Source organism: Cebidichthys violaceus, unplaced genomic scaffold (genome assembly GCF_023349555.1).
Source record: "Cebidichthys violaceus isolate CVI_PGR_0920_01 unplaced genomic scaffold, fCebVio1.0.p SCAF_31, whole genome shotgun sequence".
NCBI classification, from domain to species: domain Eukaryota; kingdom Metazoa; phylum Chordata; class Actinopteri; order Perciformes; family Stichaeidae; genus Cebidichthys; species Cebidichthys violaceus.
Genome location: NW_027176495.1, coordinates 781,910 through 799,451, shown reverse-complemented (window position 1 = coordinate 799,451; position 17,542 = coordinate 781,910). Strand labels below are relative to the sequence as shown.

Below are 17,542 nucleotides of genomic sequence, written 5' to 3'. Positions count from 1 at the left end.
CCGAGGAAAGTATTTCATGTTTTATTATTCGCAAAGAGTATTCTTCATGAAGTCGGCTTTAGCAAACTGTACATACATAAATAACATTTTCATATTTCAGCATTTTTTTTTTTTTTTTTTACAGATTCTGATCCGCAGAATAATTATCGCAGTTATTACAAAGCTCACTATTTAATATGTCGCAGCCGTCTACTAAAACACTACCAGTGATCGCTTGGCTTTCTTAAAAGCTGGGGACTTTCAAGTGCATGCTCAAACAGACAGATACAAAAATAACCGCCTGTATTCAAAGGCATTTCAACAAACATACTTATCAGATGAGAGCTGTTTTTTTTTTTTTTTTTTTTTTTCATATTTGCCCCAAATAATTAAATACTGAAATTAAAAACAGGAATAAATGCCGTGGCTAGTGGGGGAAGAAGTCGTCCATCTTGGCTGGACGGCTTCAGAGCACTATGTTTGACAGCGCTCACGTCAGTCCTATCGGGTCCAATTTGAGCTTTACCGCCGTTTGAAGACATTTCCAATAAAAATGTTTCAAGCAGAAGACATGAAGCTCATCTTTCAGAGAGTGCTCCCGTTGAGCTGGTTTCCGTCGTTCGGTCCGAGTAGCTCTTCCAACGTGTCTGTTGGAAATAAACTTCACATCAGAGACTGAATGATTGCTACTCAAACTGCAGGTCTACAGTTTACAGGTACAACATCCCACACTCAAGGGGGTTCTTCAGCTTCATCAACAAACAATCTATAAACTGAACGCTAAATAAATAGTAGCAGCACTGGATATCATGGACTAAAAAGCACGGTGGACTTTGGCTCCCAACATACAGTATATAAATAGTGCTTTGATTTCTCAGGTTTCTTCATAAACCTTAAAAAATAATATACACATTTGGGTTAAAACAACAGGAAATATCTAGATTGAGGAGAGGGGTTCTCCAAATGAAGGTCCATATAGATACTGGAGAGTGGACTTAAAGGGTTGAGGTGATTTCAGGAGAGTGGGTGTGCAATATAACAGAGAGAAGTCTTCATATCACCGCTGAATCACTTCATAAAGCATGATAGCCCCCCCAGCGGGGGAAGAGTTTGTTGCTTTAGGGCACTAGGTGAAGAGGAAACATTCAGTGGAGTCCTTGGCAAAGCAGCAGGTAGATATTCGGCTGCTTCTCATATGGGCGGAGGTCCGTTGGTGTAGCGCAACATGGGGTGGAAGGAGCGGGCAAAGTTGTTGGCGTAGTGGCAGCTGTAGTCCTCCTCGGTCATGGGCACCAGGCAGGCCAGGCCGATCAAGAGCAGAAGGATCAGCTGGACGGGAAGCGCAGCCCTAAGGACCCGCAGCAGGAAGGACTGGCCTTTTGAGGAGGAGGAGGAGGAGGAAGAGGAGGAGGAAACGCCATCCCGAAGGTCAGAACGGGAGGAAACGCAGCCAGCGGCGCCTGGTGATCTGCTCCGGCTGCCGGAAGACACAGAGTTTAGTTAAACACAGCAGAGAACAGACCTGAGTTCACTAGTATTTGCAAATCACGATAAGTCTACTATGACCATTTTATGACCATTTTATGACAGACTATACTATGACCATTTTATGATTTTTGTTATGACATACTATACTATGACCATTTTATGATTTTTGTTATGACATACTATACTATGACCATTTTATGACCATTTTATGACAGACTATACTATGACCATTTTATGACCATTTTATGACATACTATACTATGACCATTTTATGACATTTTTATGACAGACTATACTATGACCATTTTATGATTTTTTTATGACAGACTATACTATGACCATTTTATGACATTTTTATGACAGACTATACTATGACCATTTTATGATTTTTTTTATGACATGCTATACTATGACCATTTTATGATTTTTTTTATGACATACTATACTATGACCATTTTATGACATTTTTATGACAGACTATACTATGACCATTTTATGATTTTTTTATGACAGACTATACTATGACCATTTTATGACCATTTTATGACAGACTATACTATGACCATTTTATGATTTTTTTATGACATACTATACTATGACCATTTTATGACCATTTTATGACAGACTATACTATGACCATTTTATGACTTTTTTATGACAGACTATACTATGACCATTTTATGACCATTTTATGACAGACTATACTATGACCATTTTATGATTTTTTTATGACAGACTATACTATGACCATTTTATGACATTTTTATGACATACTATACTATGACCATTTTATGACATTTTTATGACATACTATACTATGACCATTTTATGATTTTTTTATGACATACTATACTATGACCATTTTATGATTTTTTATGACAGACTATACTATGACCATTTTATGACCATTTTATGACTTTTTTTATGACAGACTATACTATGACCATTTTATGACTTTTTATGACATACTATACTATGATCATTTTATGATTTTTTTATGACAGACTATACTATGACCATTTTATGACATTTTTATGACATACTATACTATGACCATTTTATGACATTTTTATGACATACTATACTATGATCATTTTATGATTTTTTTATGACATACTATACTATGACCATTTTATGATTTTTTATGACATACTATACTATGACCATTTTATGACCATTTTATGACTTTTTTTATGACAGACTATACTATGACCATTTTATGACTTTTTATGACATACTATACTATGATCATTTTATGATTTTTTTATGACAGACTATACTATGACCATTTTATGATTTTTTTGTCAGACTATACTATGACCATTTTATGATTTTTTTATGACAGACTATACTATGATCATTTTATGACTTTTTTATGACAGACTATACTATGACCATTTTATGACTTTTTTATGACATGCTATACTATGACCATTTTATGATTTTTTTTATGTCAGACTATACTATGACCATTTTATGATTTTTTTTATGACAGACTATACTATGACCATTTTATGACATTTTTATGACATGCTATACTATGACCATTTTATGATTTTTTTTATGTCAGACTATACTATGACCATTTTATGATTTTTTTTTATGTCAGACTATACTATGACCATTTTATGACATTTTTATGACAAACTATACTATGACCATTTTATGATTTTTTTTATGTCAGACTATACTATGACCATTTTATGACTTTTTTTATGACAGACTATACTATGACCATTTTATGACATTTTTATGACAGACTATACTATGACCATTTTATGACTTTTTTATGACAGACTATACTATGACCATTTTATGATTTTTTATGACATACTGTACTATGACCATTTTATGATTTTTTATGACATACTATACTATGACCATTTTATGATTTTTTATGACATACTATACTATGACCATTTTATGACTTTTTTTATGACATGCTATACTATGACCATTTTATGACTTTTTATGACAGACTATACTATGACCATTTTATGACCATTTTATGACAGACTATACTATGACCATTTTATGACTTTTTATGACAGACTATACTATGACCATTTTATGACCATTTTATGACAGACTATACTATGACCATTTTATGACTTTTTTATGACAGACTATACTATGACCATTTTATGACTTTTTTATGACAGACTATACTATGACCATTTTATGACTTTTTTATGACAGACTGTACTATGACCATTTTATGACTTTTTTATGACAGACTATACTATGACCATTTTATGACTTTTTTTATGACAGACTATACTATGACCATTTTATGACCATTTTATGACAGACTATACTATGACCATTTTATGATTTTTTATAACAGACTATACTATGACCATTTTATGACCATTTTATGACAGACTATACTATGATCATTTTATGACTTTTTTATGACAGACTATACTATGACCATTTTATGACTTTTTTTATGACATGCTATACTATGACCATTTTATGACATTTTTATGACAGACTATACTATGACCATTTTATGATTTTTTTTATGTCAGACTATACTATGACCATTTTATGACTTTTTTTATGACAGACTATACTATGACCATTTTATGATTTTTTTATGTCAGACTATACTATGACCATTTTATGATTTTTTTATGTCAGACTATACTATGACCATTTTATGACTTTTGTTATGACAGACTATACTATGACCATTTTATGACTTTTTTTATGTCAAACTATACTATGACCATTTTGATTTTTTATGACATACTATACAATGATCATTTTATGATTTTTTTATGACATGCTATACTATGACCATTTTATGATTTTTTTTATGACAGACTATACTATGACCATTTTATGACATTTTTATGACATGCTATACTATGACCATTTTATGATTTTTGTTATGACATACTATACTATGACCATTTTATGACTTTTTTATGACAGACTATACTATGACCATTTTATGACTTTTTATGACATACTATACTATGACCATTTTATGACCATTTTATGACAGACTATACTATGACCATTTTATGACTTTTTTATGACAGACTATACTATGACCATTTTATGACTTTTTTTATGTCAGACTATACTATGACCATTTTGATTTTTTATGACATACTATACAATGATCATTTTATGATTTTTTTATGACAGACTATACTATGACCATTTTATGATTTTTGTTATGACAGACTATACTATGACCATTTTATGATTTTTTATGACATACTATACTATGACCATTTTATGACCATTTTATGACAGACTATACTATGACCATTTTATGACAGACTATACTATGACCATTTTATGACCATTTTATGACATACTATACTATGACCATTTTATGACCATTTTATGACAGACTATACTATGACCATTTTATGACTTTTTTATGACAGACTATACTATGACCATTTTATGACATTTTTATGACATACTATACTATGACCATTTTATGACCATTTTATGACTTTTTTATGACAGACTATACTATGACCATTTTATGACCATTTTATGACTTTTTTATGACAGACTATACTATGACCATTTTATGACATTTTTATGACATACTATACTATGACCATTTTATGATTTTTTTATGACAGACTATACTATGACCATTTTATGATTTTTTTTATGACATGCTATACTATGACCATTTTATGATTTTTTTTATGTCAGGCTATACTATGACCATTTTATGATTTTTTTTATGACATACTATACTATGACCATTTTATGATTTTTTATGACATACTGTACTATGACCATTTTATGATTTTTTATGACATACTATACTATGACCATTTTATGATTTTTTATGACATACTATACTATGACCATTTTATGACTTTTTTTATGACATGCTATACTATGACCATTTTATGACCATTTTATGACAGACTATACTATGACCATTTTATGACTTTTTATGACATACTATACTATGACCATTTTATGACAGACTATACTATGACCATTTTATGACTTTTTTATGACAGACTATACTATGACCATTTTATGACCATTTTATGACAGACTATACTATGACCATTTTATGACTTTTTTTATGACAGACTATACTATGACCATTTTATGACCATTTTATGACATACTATACTATGACCATTTTATGACTTTTTTTATGACATGCTATACTATGACCATTTTATGACCATTTTATGACATGCTATACTATGACCATTTTATGACCATTTTATGACAGACTATACTATGACCATTTTATGACTTTTTTTATGACATGCTATACTATGACCATTTTATGACATTTTTATGACATGCTATACTATGACCATTTTATGATTTTTTTATGACATACTATACTATGACCATTTTATGACTTTTTTATGACAGACTATACTATGACCATTTTATGACTTTTTTATGACATACTATACTATGATCATTTTATGATTTTTTTATGACATACTATACTATGACCATTTTATGATTTTTTTATGACAGACTATACTATGACCATTTTATGATTTTTTTTATGACATGCTATACTATGACCATTTTATGATTTTTTTATGACAGACTATACTATGACCATTTTATGATTTTTTTTATGTCAGGCTATACTATGACCATTTTATGATTTTTTTTATGTCAGACTATACTATGACCATTTTATGATTTTTTTTATGACATGCTATACTATGACCATTTTATGACTTTTTTATGACAGACTATACTATGACCATTTTATGATTTTTTTTATGACATACTATACTATGACCATTTTATGACATTTTTATGACAGACTATACTATGACCATTTTATGATTTTTTTATGACATGCTATACTATGACCATTTTATGATTTTTTTTATGACAGACTATACTATGACCATTTTATGATTTTTTATGACATACTATACTATGACCATTTTATGACTTTTTTTATGTCAGACTATACAATGATCATTTTATGACTTTTTTATGACAGACTATACAATGATCATTTTATGATTTTTTTATGACAGACTATACTATGACCATTTTATGACTTTTTTATGACATACTATACTATGACCATTTTATGATTTTTTTTATGACAGACTATACTATGACCATTTTATGATTTTTTATGACATACTATACTATGACCATTTTATGACTTTTTTTATGTCAGACTATACAATGATCATTTTATGACTTTTTTATGACATACTATACTATGATCATTTTATGATTTTTTTATGACAGACTATACTATGACCATTTTATGACTTTTTTATGACATACTATACTATGACCATTTTATGACCATTTTATGACTTTTTTATGACATACTATACTATGACCATTTTATGACCATTTTATGACATACTATACTATGATCATTTTATGACTTTTTTTATGACATGCTATACTATGACCATTTTATGACATTTTTATGACAGACTATACTATGACCATTTTATGATTTTTTTTATGACATGCTATACTATGACCATTTTATGATTTTTTTTATGACATACTATACTATGATCATTTTATGACTTTTTTTATGACATGCTATACTATGATCATTTTATGACTTTTTTATGACATACTATACTATGACCATTTTATGACCATTTTATGACATACTATACTATGATCATTTTATGACTTTTTTTATGACATGCTATACTATGACCATTTTATGACATTTTTATGACAGACTATACTATGACCATTTTATGATTTTTTTATGACATACTATACTATGACCATTTTATGACTTTTTTATGACAGACTATACTATGACCATTTTATGACTTTTTTATGACAGACTATACTATGACCATTTTATGACTTTTTTATGACAGACTATACTATGACCATTTTATGACCATTTTATGATTTTTTTTATGTCAGACTATACTATGACCATTTTATGATTTTTTTTATGACATGCTATACTATGACCATTTTATGACTTTTTTATGACAGACTATACTATGACCATTTTATGATTTTTTTTATGACATACTATACTATGACCATTTTATGACTTTTTTTATGTCAGACTATACAATGATCATTTTATGACTTTTTTATGACAGACTATACTATGATCATTTTATGATTTTTTTATGACATACTATACTATGACCATTTTATGATTTTTTTTATGACATACTATACTATGACCATTTTATGACTTTTTTTATGTCAGACTATACAATGACCATTTTATGACTTTTTTTATGACAGACTATACTATGATCATTTTATGACTTTTTATGACAGACTATACTATGATCATTTTATGACTTTTTATGACAGACTATACTATGACCATTTTATGATTTTTTTTATGTCAGACTATACTATGATCATTTTATGATTTTTTTATGTCAGACTATACTATGATCATTTTATGATTTTTTTTATGACAGACTATACTATGACCATTTTATGACTTTTTTTATGACAAACTATACTATGACCATTTTATGACTTTTTTTATGTCAGACTATACTATGATCATTTTATGATTTTTTTTATGACAGACTATACTATGACCATTTTATGACTTTTTATGACATGCTATACTATGACCATTTTATGATTTTTTTATGACAGACTATACTATGACCATTTTATGATTTTTTTTATGACATGCTATACTATGACCATTTTATGACTTTTTTTTATGACATACTATACTATGACCATTTTATGATTTTTTATGACAGACTATACTATGACCATTTTATGATTTTTTATGACAGACTATACTATGACCATTTTATGATTTGTTTATGTCAGACTATACTATGACCATTTTATGATTTGTTTATGACAGACTATACTATGACCATTTTATTAATAGCATAGAATTTCGTAATGAACTTCACCAAAAAGTCAAAAAATGTCAATTTTATGTCAAACATTTTTTTTATAAATGTACTTTATCTTTTATATAAAAATAATCTGTAGTTGCAATAAATCTGGCAATTCTGGTATTTCAAAAGGCTAAAACAAACGTGTTTGCAAATACTACTTTACCCACGTCTGACAGAAGAATGAAGCCTCAACAAACACTCAACAGGAAGGAAAGTCAAAATGCAGCAAATAGAACCAGATTCAACCATCAGAGAGAGTGACAAAGCTGAACACAGAGACACACGTGTACAGTAGACCTGCATACACACACACACACACACACACACACACACACACACACACACACACACACACACACACACACACACAACAGGCACAAACACACTAAGAAGACCACAAACACTCGTAGACAGCCGGCTGCGTCTCACTGGGGGGGAAACGCTCCCAGTGAGCCGAGTGTGTAAGAGTTCAATGCCACGTCTCATTCCAAACAGAGGAAGGAGAAATGCCGCGCTGCAGATTTCCTCGGTTAAAGCCAAGACTCAAGGGAAGTAACAGCATGTTCGTATGCAACTCATCCTCGACGAGCCTCTCTCACTCTAAAGCCTCCCAATATCATTCGGTCCTGGATGCTACAATACGGCTGCTGTAAGCACGCACGAGCAACATGAACACATTGTGTGTGTATATGTGTGTGTGTGTGTGTGTGTGTGTGTGTGTGTGTGTGTGTGTTCATATATGTAGCTCATGGTAACCCCTCCTGCTTTGCTGGATTTCAGTTTCCAAAAGCCCAAACATAGGAAACAAGGTGGGAGTTAAGGTAGAAGGAAAAAAAGGAAAAGCAGGAGTTATTGGATCATATCCTCCTTTCAACTATGAAGAGAATAAAACAGGAAGGAAACGAGGAGAAAGAAAAACAGAGCTAAAGGAACAAGGGCTGAGGGGTCACCGGGACTCGGATAATGACATCTAGTGGAGGAGAGTGCTCCAGTCACCCAGAGAGGAAAGACAAAAAAAATATGACAAGGCAATATTTCATGATGCCATTCAAAAAGCAGCAAAGAGATGCAGTGAAATAAAACATTTAAAGGAGAAGGGGAGCGGCCTGATGTAGGCGATTCCCCACTCGTTTAAGAGCTGATAACATGTTCTCTAGAATAAGGGAGGATCATGGAACGCAGGGTTAAAGCCCGGAAAACAATCAATTAAAGAAGCCAAAAATCAAAATGATCTAATAATCTCATATATTTTGCAATGAGTAAAACATAGCTTAATGTGATTGAATGATTTTTCTCATGGATTGAATGAATAGAAAAATCACGTTTCTAGGCATAGCTGTGGTTCCATCATCGTCCCGTGTTTCTAGAGTCCAGGAGAGAGGTACCTGTGGCGCGGGCCGCTCTTAGGGTGTCCCGGGTGGGCCTGACTACTTTTGCCTCGAGGCTGAACCGCGTAATGAGCAGGGAGGGGTAAAAAGAAAGAAAAGAATGTTTCAGTCAAGGGCAAATAAAGACAAAGCCTCAGATGAGAGAAAAAACAAACAACATAAAGAGCCATAACATCGCTAGAGAAGGAATCGTTAACAACAAAAGAGCAGCAACATAATCAATGACGGTGATCGACTCTCAGAACCAAGAAATCTGGCTTCTCTAGACTAAATTAGTTCAAGTCAAACAAAACCAACAGAATGAAATATGCTTAATCGTTAAGTTAAATCGTTATAACAGAGAAAATGTAATTTCTTTCAGACATGAATTCCAAAATGAGAGCTGAACTATGACAGAGCAGTTTTTAATCACGTGAAACGAAAAGCCAGGTTTTCTTGTAAATTTTTTGGCAGATCGACATGGTGTGGGGCAGCAAGAACATCTCAAAAAAGGAGGGTTGGGGGAGTACAGCAATTGAAAAAGGGAGAACATTAATATTATCAATTAAAAAAATAAAAGGGGTAGTCAAGTGAGAATAAGGAAGTAAGGTGACTGTGATGTTATTTTATGGAGGCTAGCGAGGGGGGGAACATTATGAGGGGGAAACATTACCGATCGTTTGCGACTTTGGACCGTCACCTCTGACTCGGGACCAGCTGATCCACAGATTTCTGATTTGCCAACAGGCAACGGTACGCAATCCTGAAAAACAAACCAAAACAGCAGCAGTCACCACAATGTTTAGATCTAAAAATAGTCCAAATGGAGAGACATAGAGCGACCCCTCATTCATTCGCTCTATTATTCGCCGTTGGTCTGACCTGCCGCGCGTCCGCGGTCTCCAGTCTCCTCTCCAGCTCCTGAAGGTCCGAGCTGACCTCCCTGAGGAGCAGTCTCAGCCTGTTCAGGATCACGTGCACCTTCTCCCGGGCCTCCAGACACTCGCTGCCCTGAGCCTGGATCTGCTCCGAGGCCTTGGACTGCAGCAGCAGCGTCGGAGGTTTGGTGTTGACCAGCAGCTGAGCCGACAGCTCCTGAAGAGACGACACCTTCTGCTGCGAGTCCAGCAGCTCACGCTTGATTTTCTGCGGGAAAAATAAAGACCTCTTTGGCTTAAATGCTTAGTTATTTCTATATTTCTAAACATATTTTTCTGTATTTTTCTTATTAATAGTATTTGTCACAAGACATTTTTATTAATGATACGGTTTAATGGTGAGATTAATATTTAAAAAGCAGGAGTAAGACGTACCGTCAGTGTTTTGTGATGAGCTCGTAGTGTTTCGCGGTCCAGTTTGGGGGGGAAAGGCACCACCTCGTTCCTCCTGCGGTCGATGTTCTCCAGCCACAGCAGCAGACCGTGGCTCATCTCGTGGAACTCCTGAAATGGCATCGTTGATATTAGCTATGTGTTTTTGGCATTGTTATGACATAAAGTCAGAGTATAGTGTGTCATATTGAGTAATTAAAAAAGTCGGGATGATTTTCTTCGTACCTGGCACTGCATCAGCGCCCTCTGTAGCTCTCTCCTCCAGTCCTCCAGGGAGGTACCGAGCCGGTCCCAGCGCGTGTTCATCTCTTTCAGCCCGTCCCTCAGCTCCCACGCCTCCTCAGAGTCAGGCTCCGATTGGAGGAACTCTGCACTGCTCAGATTGATGGACAAGACCTCGGACTTGTGGGCATCCACCGCTTTCAGCAGCTCCTGAGGGACGTGAGTCAAAAGGGGAAAGTAATCAAGACAGCGTCTACGTGTGGTCGATTATTTATACTGACACTGAACCATGAACCGGGCCAGACTGACTGGCTACAAGATAGAGTATGCTGAGAAAACATGATGTCCAAAAGCTGATGCTGCACAACTGATGGTTCCAATTTCCAAATGCAACCAACAGGAGTTCATAACAGCTTCCAGGAAATCTGATTATTCTGCTGCATTGAGATTCTGGCCTAAAGTACAAATACTTTCAACATTGCTGGAGAAACTCTTGCTGCTCCGATACAGAGACAGACCCAAAGGAAACGCACCTTGAGCTTCTTGATTCTCTGCTGGATGGTGTGGATGTCGGTGCTGAGATCGAGCCCTCGCAGCTGGTTGAGTTCAGCCTCGGACTGACCCAACCAGCGCCGCATGGTCTGCAGATCTGAAATCAGTTGCTGCAACTGCTGCAGGTTCTGCTTGTGCTTGTGCTTCTCACTCAGAGTCTGAGCCTGGATCAGCTCCCAGCGCTCGATCACGCCTGAAAGGGAAACGGATCGCATCGATTTAAACATGGCTCACGCAGTATTTATGGGAGGGTGGAATCTATCATTACACGTGTGCGTTTGTATGTAACTGACCTGCACTCTGAGCGTCTGTGCTGGTGGGGTTGGTGAGTCCTGGCATGTCATCCTCGTCTTCAGTCAGCTCTCCCTCCGCTCTCTTCACGGCGTCTATACTGCCTCGACACTCTCCCATCAGACGCATCTGGAGGGACGATGTTAATGACATACGTTTTGGCTTGAAATAAAACTTATTACGATGCCATGTGCACGTCGTAATGTGGCAGACTCACGTAGCCCATGTATGTGGAGTCGACGTCGGGGCTGGAGCTGTTGACGGTGGACTCTCTCTGCTGGAGGTGGTATCGACCTGCGTCCAAAGCCTGATCCAGCTGTCTGAGACTGGCCTCTAGCTGGCCCGGCTCACCTGCACAAAAGACCACAAACGAGGTCAAGAACAGTAGGAGGACTGACTGCTTTTTTTTTATCAGCATGCTGTTGGCGTGGAGACTGACTCTGCGATGGCATGCGTTAGTCTGAAAAGCAAAATAACAGAAAACAACACAGAAGTCAGGTTTTTATTATATTAATAACAATATTAGCTGTGAACTTAAAAAGTAAAAAAAGCAATGGTTGAGATTAACATTTAGTGATCGGGACTTCGGCATGCAATAATGTCACATTTAATATGCCAAGGTTTCTCTGGATGGTGGGACATGCAGTTTGAATGATGCTTCCTTGTGTGGTACAAGAAAATAATAATAAAAAAGAAGCGGTGTTTTAGTCGATGTTTATGGCATGCTCTCATATGTCATGCTGTGGCATTCCTTTATCAGAACCAGAGGGCTGCTGTTTCCTACCAGAGGACGATTTCAATGTGTTCTCAGTCAGTTTTATATAGGCCTCTGGGCTCTCTGGGATAACTACATCTGGGAAGAGAGACATACAACATACACTACTTACAATGTGGGCATGAATTCATAAAGATCTGTTAATGAGTTGACACTGATCGGGATGTTCAGCTCAGAACTCTCAATGCCATTGAGAGAAACTGATCTATACCAGATCTATAGAAAAGACTGGACCTCATTTGAAGACTTTTTGGTTGAGATTCCCCTTCCACAGCAACATGTTGACACATTACAATACTGGAAAGACATGTTTGTGGAATAATTTATTGCTTTATGATTTATGATTTTGAAGCGGCAGACTGAATGTCTTGTTGTTTCCCATGTTCGAGAGGAAACTGAACCTCTCTGACCATTTCTACCTGATCAACTCTATTAAACATAAATCAATGACATGATATTCATTTAAAAAAATACTCCAAATCAGCACATGACTGTTGTGGCCACATAACTAACCATACGTTCACATTTGACTGCTTATCTGCATTCGTACATATACTCAATTTGATTTCACCAACCTGACAGCACTGTGACAGCCGTCCTCAGATACTCATCTTCCTCCTCTCGCCCGTGGCTCCTCTCCCCTGGGCCTCGTCCTCCAGGGCTGTCCAGACCTCTGCTCAGGTCGTAGTCGTGGTCCCACTCCAGCGGGATCGAGTCCACGCTGGCCGGGGTGTCACGTCCCGAGCGATCCGCCCGGGTGAGGGCAGTCGTACCCGAGGCCGGGCGGCTGGACGTCCGGGGCAGAGAGGAGTCGCCCCACTGCAGCTCAGAGAGCTCGCCGCCTTCCTCCAAGTCCAGCTCTCTGTCCGAACCGTCGAGCTCGTCGTCTACCAGCTGGGAGACGCGCAAATATCGGTAGAAGAAGGAAAGCCAGATGATAGGAGGTACAGAAAAAAAATGCAAACATGAGAGAAAATGCAAAATAACACAGAACATGCAGAGTTAGCCACTGGAAAAGTTATAGAATTACTAAATTTGTTGAACTTAGAAATGTGAGAGTGCAGAAAATCGGATTCTCTTGCCTCTTTGCAAGAATCACACCTGTAATCTCTCTTATTACCTTACCGGAGGAATACCGTTTTACTGCGGGATGACATAAAGCACCTCTGCATGCTACCTGATGTGCGTTTGTCTTTACTCACAGGCAGTCGTGTGAGTTTCTTGTAGTATCTGTCGACTCGTCCAAAAACCTCCTGATAGTATCTCTGCAGCTCCTCCAGCTCCTCCTCGATGACGGCTGCGTCCAGAGGTTCACTCTTCTCGATCAGAGCTTCGCCCTGTCTGAACACCAGGTCAATCTTCCCCGTGTTCAGATAGATCTCCTGCTGGAAAGCCTGAGAAGCACATGCAGATAGCAGAGGTCAGAGAACGGCATCTAGCAATGGAAGGGAAAGCATCTTTGTATTTGAGCAACTTTAACCAGCAAATATTTGGTCATTTTCCTTAATAATCAATTAACCAAATATTGGTTTCAGTACTGGAGCCAAGAGTTTTTAAAGTCCACTTATATGACTACGTTTAATATTAATTGTAAACTATTATTTTTTCCCCGCACCATCATTACATTTTCACCCCATCTTATGAATTTTCATCTAATCTCTCGGACAGAATAATCAATAATAAACTGCAGAGCAATATGGTTACAGTACAAAACAAAACATATATTAATAGATACCCTGTTTATTGTACTTTCTATTGTGCTGGTTGGTGGAGTCGTCATCTTAGACTATGATGAATACAGTGTTGAATACAGTGTTCTTGCAGCGGTTGTGTTATGCGTCCGTCTTACCCGGAGCTGTTTGATCTTGGCCTGAACGTCACACTCAGAGAAGTGCTCTATGTTGGTCAGCTGGAGGTCCATCTCAGTCAGCCACACCAGGATAACGTCCCGTGCCGTTTCAAACTCCTCCCTCTGGCTGATGAAGTGCTGAATAAACACAAAGAGACAAATATACTTCAGTGCTTCTCTTTATCTTTTGAACTAAACTAGATCATTGATCAAATTTAAGAAACTCAGCAGCATGTGGTCAGATGGAATAATAGAAGAGTTCAGAGCTAACGGGGAGCTGTTCTACTAGAACCAACGTTGCATAACTAACTCTTCCAAACGTCAGTCACTGAGCCAACAATGTAAAACAAATGCTACCTTGAGTCTGCGTAGGATGGCGGCCACCCTCCTCTGCAGGTTATCCCATCGCCTGTTCCCATCGTGCACCATTTCCCTGAGTCGGCAGGACGAGTCAGTGCGGTTCTCCCGGGCCAGGCGACGGTACTGTTTGTTGATGAGCTCCAGCTGGGTCAGGCACTCCTGCACCTGACGCTGGAAGGCCTGCGACAACAAAAAGACACACACATATCCAAACACACACAAATTAACGCTCTGAACAGGGACACGCGTATTTGGAAACACACATGCAATATTACATTTTTCTCAAAAAAGGACGACAGATGGCCATAAAATCTGTAAACATGTTTTCTGTTTTGCAGCGAGAAAGAAAATGCAAAAAACCCCAAACAAGCGGTCATTAAATGTTGAAGCTCAAAATCTTGAAATACGTATCAATCTGGAACTTAAATGAACTTTCCAATCAGGCACACATGGTGGCCCAGGCCATGCAGCAGGAATGCGCACTGAGACAGACTGCAGCAGCTGAGCAGACCAGAGCAGACGAGTTTGAGCAACACGACACTCCTCTCCCTTTTTTTCTACGATCTATTGCTCACATGGAGAAATGTAAATGTCTGACGTGACGCTTTAAAAACCACAACGTTTAACACAAGCTACCAATTCAGCTTGTATACATGCAAAAACCTGTAATTTACAAGACATTCTGATGACGAAAGTGAAATGGACAAACCTCAAACTTTTTCAGCTCTTCTTTAGCGACGGTATACAGAACTCCAGAGGAGTTAGGCAGGGCTGCTGTTCTTTCCGAGGTCTTCAGCCAATCTTCAAATCTGGAGTAATCGTCCAGAAACCTCTGCCACAACCTCCACGTTTCCTCAATCCTGCACAGATACCATTGCAGAGTAATGTCACGTCAAACGTCTTTAATACTTGTATGATTAGTAGTAGATTATAGTATACCATAGAAGGCAGTGGGATCTGGTTGGTATCAAGTGCATTTTGATATATTATCATGCATCTAAAATACTGAATTGCCCATTCACAATATGCAAATGTCTCAATTTCAAAACCCTTAAACCAGACAAAAGATGCATATGAATGCAGATATGTATAAAAGCTGACTGTATCAGAGAGGCACTGACTTGAGCCTCCTCTCCATGGACATGGCACAGATGTTCCTCCAGCGTCGGTCCAGCCCTCTGGTGGCCTGCTGGATGGAGTCACACTCCGTCTCTGTGGAGCAGGCGTCACAGTCGTGGAGCAGGACTTCACACAGGTTCAACACCGACGCCACTCCGGTGCTGTGCTTCTCTATGTCCCTCTGCAGCTCCTGCAAGTCGGTCACAACGATAACTTACATTATTTTTGCAGTACTTAAAAGGCTGTATATGTAGCTTTCAGCATTTCTGCTTGTGCTTCTTTGTGTCTGTGATGGTGCTTGTACATCAGAGCCTGCATATGTCTTGTAGTATGCATGCAAGACATGACGTCATTTCCTTAATCAAACATTTTGGAACTCATTTTGAATTCAAAGGCTTTTTAGAACATCGATAAACTGTTCTGCTTGGGAATGTGTGTTTGTCCCACTTGCCTGCTGCTGGTTGAGCTTCCTCTGAATCTCCCGGTCGTCACAGGTGTCGTAGACGATGGGCCTGGACAGCTCTGTCTCGATGTGAGCCAGCCACGACCGCAGGCTGCTCATGTTTTTATCCAACTGCTGCACGGCCACAAGGGTCTCCCGCAGCTTCTTCACCCTGGAGGACGAACGGAGTCAAAGAGCGAGTGAGTCAGCGTCCGCTGACGGTACAGCTGTAAACACTGAGGCGTGCCATGTCGTAAACCAGATCTTTGTACAACTTGCTCAACAACAAACCGTACAAACATGCTGTAAATATATAACTGGAAACATCACTGATCGCAGCATCAAATAAAGGAAAATCAGAAGAAATACTGGATTTAAAGGCATGGAAAGGTTTTTAAAATGCATGAAAGGATCAAATACTTTTCTTAGAAGTTGTTATTATTTCTGTTTTATTTTTGTAGAGTTGGATATATGTAACCACAAATAATGTATAACAGGAAAAATTTTCCTACATGTTTTACTCATATTTGGAAGCGACGAATCCTTACTTGACCCTACATAAGTGGGAATATGTCATTTAATATTACATGAACAAACCAAAGACCCTGATCTGGTAACAATAGACACATCTAGCAGGTCTGCTCTACCATCACTGCATGGTTATGTGCCGCATGGTATCAGCTGCACACCACATTCACAACATTCCTAAACCTGCTTTGAGGCATCTCACAATATGCTGAAGGAGACGGTAATTTCACAGTTTACATTATAGGATAGCATCACACACTATCTACTGCACACACTAGTCCTTGGTTAAATACAAGCTGCACATAACTGAAGTGAAAGCAGCCTTTGTTTGAACTTCTTGTAGAAGGTTGCTCAGCTTGACTGG

The 17,542-nt window shown here is 37.1% G+C and overlaps 1 protein-coding gene across 6 annotated transcripts in view; it reads right to left on the bottom strand.

Moving 5' to 3' along the window:
* Window positions 1-5: 5 nt before the first annotated feature.
* syne1a (spectrin repeat containing, nuclear envelope 1a) overlaps window positions 6-17,542 on the bottom strand; it is a 123,313-nt gene continuing 105,776 nt past the window's right edge. For 5 of the 6 annotated variants that reach the window (XM_068724679.1, XM_068724676.1, XM_068724680.1 and 2 more), the window contains 17 exons: window positions 16,660-16,822; window positions 16,211-16,398; window positions 15,799-15,949; window positions 15,087-15,269; window positions 14,730-14,867; window positions 14,083-14,274; window positions 13,456-13,774; window positions 12,890-12,958; window positions 12,323-12,456; window positions 12,108-12,234; window positions 11,796-12,007; window positions 11,266-11,472; window positions 11,023-11,151; window positions 10,592-10,855; window positions 10,383-10,472; window positions 9,728-9,786; window positions 6-1,456 (listed from right to left, as the gene is read on the bottom strand). In XM_068724679.1, the coding sequence (XP_068580780.1) occupies window positions 1,171-1,456; window positions 9,728-9,786; window positions 10,383-10,472; window positions 10,592-10,855; window positions 11,023-11,151; window positions 11,266-11,472; window positions 11,796-12,007; window positions 12,108-12,234; window positions 12,323-12,456; window positions 12,890-12,958; window positions 13,456-13,774; window positions 14,083-14,274; window positions 14,730-14,867; window positions 15,087-15,269; window positions 15,799-15,949; window positions 16,211-16,398; window positions 16,660-16,822 (2,911 nt within the window). In that variant the 3' untranslated portion in view covers window positions 6-1,170. The remainder of the gene's footprint in view (window positions 1,457-9,727; window positions 9,787-10,382; window positions 10,473-10,591; window positions 10,856-11,022; window positions 11,152-11,265; window positions 11,473-11,795; window positions 12,008-12,107; window positions 12,235-12,322; window positions 12,457-12,889; window positions 12,959-13,455; window positions 13,775-14,082; window positions 14,275-14,729; window positions 14,868-15,086; window positions 15,270-15,798; window positions 15,950-16,210; window positions 16,399-16,659; window positions 16,823-17,542) is intronic. The other variant, XM_068724678.1, reaches the window with a different exon arrangement.